Here is a 4881-nt window from a genome sequence, read left to right on the forward strand (position 1 = left end):
TTAATTTTGTTCATGTGTCTGTTCCAACAGAATTTTTCTGTTAAACACTTGCAATCAGAAATCCTTCGACACAAATCGAATTAGGAATTCTTGTCTTTGGAATGAGCTGACTTACCATCTGGTTTACCCAACACACTTTTAAATGACAAGTGTTTCGGCAGCGGAAAACAAAGTGCCAACTGATGTAGTGAATGGAGTGCATATGTTTTATGGCTTTCTAAAATTAAACTATGCAAGCCTGTGTGTATGAGGTCTGAAGTACTTAATACATCTCCCTGAGTGAAATGGATTGTGCTTAATGACAGCATATACGTTTGTAAACAAACAATTTAAACATGTACAAGCATGTACATCATCCTAGGCAAAATATTACAGCTGTAAATGGGTATAGCTTTTGGAAAGCGAAGGGGCTCCTCATTTCGTTGTCTTACAATGGGCCTATTTTCACGTGATGTCAGACGCCTTCAAAACAAGGTCTTCAAAGAAGGTATAAGGTGGCATTCGGTGGTATAGTCATGGACTGTCCATGACGGACATATACTGTACATGCACGCAGGGCAGCTGACAGGATTGACCAGGCCTGGGACACAATCATCTAAAAGGACACCCCCCCCCCCCTTTCCCAATGCCTGCAATGTATTGGGGACCCAATTCTGGGCCGCCCTCCCTCTCCCTGTACAACTCCTGGACAACTGACCCATTTGTACCCCCTGTCAACAGGCTGGCTTATACGCCACGGTTTTCTGCCCCGAAAGTCATATATATCTGCTACGTTTCAAAACGTAGCTTGTTTAACATCACAGCGAAAAAGGCTGATTTGGCCTCAACTCCATTCACGTGCCTACACCCTGTCTGACAAAGTGATGATGACCCACATGCCCATAACCCGACGACTCATTTGTACACCAGAAATGATGTACGTATGGTCGAAAAGACAGATTTTGTTTTGTTTATGTTCTGCACATTTTAAATAAATATTATTTGTTTTCCAAGTACTGAGTTTTTGCGTCCGGACTGTCTCAGAGCATTGAGCTGTTTGAGGAATGAATGACAAAAAATAGCTGGCTTGGGAAATGAGTACACTGATATTGTACATAATATATTAAGGTTTTCACTAACCTGCCTTGTCTCACACATGAACTTAAAGGACCACTTCAGTCAATTTCAATATGATGTTGTATTGCTCACGCTACCTTTGACTTGTCAGTACCCGGTGATGCCACATTTTTTGGCTCAGCCCCCATTTGAGCTATTCAAATGGGGGCAGCATTTTGTTTACATTTTTGAAAAAATTAACATAGGCCTACTCCAAATATTTCCCCAAAAGGTACCGCTGTTTGCTAGTTGTTTGCTGATGCTGCATAACCTTTTGGATGTTTTTTGGAATAAATAAATAAAAACATTGAAATGTAAACAAACCGCTGCCCCCATTACAATGACCAGGATTTCGGAAAAGGCTGAAGAAGAAAAAAAAAACTACTGACAAGTCCAGGGTAGTGTGAGCATTACAACTACATGTTGAAATTGACTGAAGTTATCCTTTAAGTGTCATGCCATTCCTAACCCATTGTACATAGGTGTGCACAGACAGGGACGAGGTGGTGATAAAGCACCTGCCCCTTTGCCCTACTGTACAGTAATGTCCCTTTTAAAAGCTGTTTTGTTTGTCACAATGTCCATGTTGAAATTATCATCTATAAATGCTTGACGATCAAAAGCCTGTGACAAAAAAATGCCCCTATATATCTATACAGTAATCTCTACAGCAGTGTTTCTCAAACTTTTTTAGACCGAGGACCACTTTGTCCGCCCCAAACATTTTCAGGGACCACCTGTCAGCGGAATTGACAGTTGAGGGGTGCTAATTTGACGCTGGTAATTTCGATTGAAATCACAAGCCTGTCTTATTGTGGTGAAAATAAGACTTCAGCTTTGTTTAGCTTTGTAATTATGTTACTAATATACTGCTGCTAGTTTGTCTTGGAAAAGTAGAAATCCCCTCGCGGACCACCTGAGCTCTGTCGCGGACCACCAGTGGTCCCCGGACCACACTTTGAGAATCACTGCTCTACAGCTTGGAAGCATCTGGAAGTTCCATATGCCCCGTCCACCCACGAGCACCTGGCCCCCAAAATGTCTGTGCACGCCACTGCCATTGGGTGATGTCGGTCCGACTTTTGCAGCTATTACAGCCTAAACTCTTCTGAGATAGTCTTCAATGAATCTGTTGCGTCAGACGTCATTGTACCACTGTGCTGACCAAGCAGTGCCCCAGTGCTGCAATAATCCATTCCTATTCTTAGTACTACTCATATTCTTTTTTTAAAGACATTTTTTGGTCTTTATTGATGACAGGACAGTACAGTATGAGAGGTAGACAGGAAGCGAATGGGGAGAGAGAGGGGGAGGGGTTGCTAAATGACCCGGGCCGGGAATTGAACCCGGATTGGCCGCATGGCAGATGAGTGCCCTACCAGTTGGCCACGGCAGGGCCTAGAACTCACATTCTAAAGGACATACTCTAAAGCAGGGCTGGGTTGAGCTTGAAAACCGCCCCAGCCATGTTTGGCTCACAACGGCCCCTCACACAAGTCTCCATACTGAAGATGTAACAATGGGCCGAGCCCTCTAAATTGGGGCCTATTAAAATACCCAAGCGCATTGCCCCCCGAGGACAGTCGGCCCACCGGGAATGCCCTATGTGCCAGACTACCAGTTCAGCTCTGCTCTAAAGGCACATTAAGTTGTCTTATATTGCAAATATGTTCAAAATGATAGCTGAGATTAAGACGAATTAATGAAACAACTGGGGCTAAAACCCAATTTTGCCTCTGAAATATAGTCACTAAATAGACAAAAAATGATTTTGGTTTTGATTTTGACACTTACACTTACTACAAACAAAGACTGCAGTTTTTTTTATCGCAATACATCAGTTTCTTTCCACAAGAGATGGCATTGATTCAGATACACCACTACACGCAATAATTATAGCCTACTGTATTTTGAATAGGCCTATTTATGTATTTGTTTATGCTGCTGGACAGTCACTCCACTCTGATCTACTCTACCCCACTCTAGTTCAATACACAGGTAGAGGTTCAAGCCTCCAAGGAAGTTTCCGTAAGTTTCGCAGTCCCGTCCCGCCCACCTCCGCGCGCACCCACACGCTCACCGGCAGAGTGAAGCGCAACTGCCGGTGGACACTTGGGACACTTCTGCTATTTATTCTCACAGTTAGGAAGCGCAAAACAAATTTGTTTTAAATCAGGAAGCGACGATTGTGTCCGTGGAGGAGGAACTTGTTTGAGTTCAGTGTTTTTGTTTTGTGTGCACTGGTGCACGTTTGCTCGTCTCACCTGAAGCCCAATTGACTTCAAGTCTTCATTGCAATGGACAGCGAGGGGAGAAAGGTGGTGGTCTGTGACAATGGAACTGGGGTAAGTGATCCACTGTCGCTTAAAAAAAAACAGAACATGTATGCACATAATACTTTTCCTTGGGTGTGTTTTCAATGGCGACCAAGTCGTTTCTGCACACTGACAGTAAATGACAGGTCTGTTCCCATATTTTTAAAAACACAACTTTACACTCCTTGAGCAGCTAAATAAGACCGCAAAATGTTGGGTATACCATCTATAAATACTGCATTATGGGTGGAATTGTGCATGTTGTACTTTCGTAACATTGGATAGTGGGTAGCCTACAGTGGCTGTGAGTGATTTTTCGACTGGGCGTGTGTCAGTGCGCAGCGTACCAGCATCTGTCTGGACTTGCTGAACAATGCAGATGATGATGACACGTCCCCTCCATAATTTCTTTAACCTTAAAAGGCGCTGCTCATAACAAGGAAACACACCAATGGACAACGCCGAGGCAGGAAGCGCGATTTAAATGCCAAAACCCACAATAACTCAGCACTAGTCTGAAGACGCACCATATTCCCATATGGCGCATAAACCGTAGTGCACACGGCTAGCTTTCTGTCAACTTTTTGCGGCAGGTAGCTAGCTCTACCTGCTTTTCGGCTTTCAAACATGGCTTTGAATATATGCCGTGCGCAGCTTCGGGCTATGGAATGTGCTGTAGTTGCACGGGCATGTCAGGGCTCAGGACTCAGGACTCGGGGGTTCCCAAACTTTACCATGGCAAGCCCCCCCAAAACCTAGCCAGGCCGTGCCCTCCTAATGACGCAACACCTTCAGTGTTCCTACTCAAGTCTCGACTCTCAAGTGTCCCTTGCATGGTTGTGCCCACTATTTTTCGGTGAACTCCCACTCACAACCATAGTCTAGGCTTATGAGGCAGTGACCCACTGTATACAATAATAAAGAAAATAGTATGATGTTCAGAGATGCAATAGATTATTATAATGCTGTTTTTCACTCAAGGGAATATTGTTTAGCTTTTTTGTTTGTTTTGTTTTATGTTGGTCATTCAGTTTATTCAATTACTTATTTTGTTGTGCTATAGTTTTCCTGCCAACCTTCGTAAGTCGCTTTGAATAAAAGCATCAGCTTAGTGTAATGTAGTGTCATGAAGACTAGCAAGCCCCATGCCACCCACATCCCCTCTAGTATTTTTCCAACATTTTTTTGTCATGCATACCCCCTAAGCCAGTGGTTTTATTGTTATTATTGTTATTTCCTTCTCCCTTGTGTCTGCAGTTTGTCAAATGTGGCTTCGCTGGCTCCAACTTTCCTGACCACATCTTCCCCGCCATGGTGGGTCGACCGATCATACGCTCCTCCACCAAAGTGGGCAACATCGAGATCAAGGTGAGTCCAGCCAGGGCTGTGTTACATACGGCAAACTATGGGTACTTTCACACCTAGTCCCCTTTAAGTGAACCAAACTCAGACCTCTTTGTTAACTGCTGGA

At 43.9% G+C, this 4881-nt stretch overlaps 1 protein-coding gene across 1 annotated transcript in view; it reads left to right on the top strand.

Annotated features, from left to right (window-relative positions):
- Window positions 1–3150: 3150 nt before the first annotated feature.
- The window catches only part of zgc:101810 (uncharacterized protein LOC493612 homolog), a 7845-nt gene continuing 6114 nt past the window's right edge, over window positions 3151–4881 (top strand). Inside the window, exons 1-2 of the mRNA XM_063186437.1 lie at window positions 3151–3440; window positions 4668–4778. Coding sequence (XP_063042507.1) covers window positions 3393–3440; window positions 4668–4778 — 159 coding nt within the window. The 5' untranslated portion in view covers window positions 3151–3392. The remainder of the gene's footprint in view (window positions 3441–4667; window positions 4779–4881) is intronic.

Source organism: Engraulis encrasicolus, chromosome 21 (genome assembly GCF_034702125.1).
Source record: "Engraulis encrasicolus isolate BLACKSEA-1 chromosome 21, IST_EnEncr_1.0, whole genome shotgun sequence".
Taxonomy (NCBI): domain Eukaryota; kingdom Metazoa; phylum Chordata; class Actinopteri; order Clupeiformes; family Engraulidae; genus Engraulis; species Engraulis encrasicolus.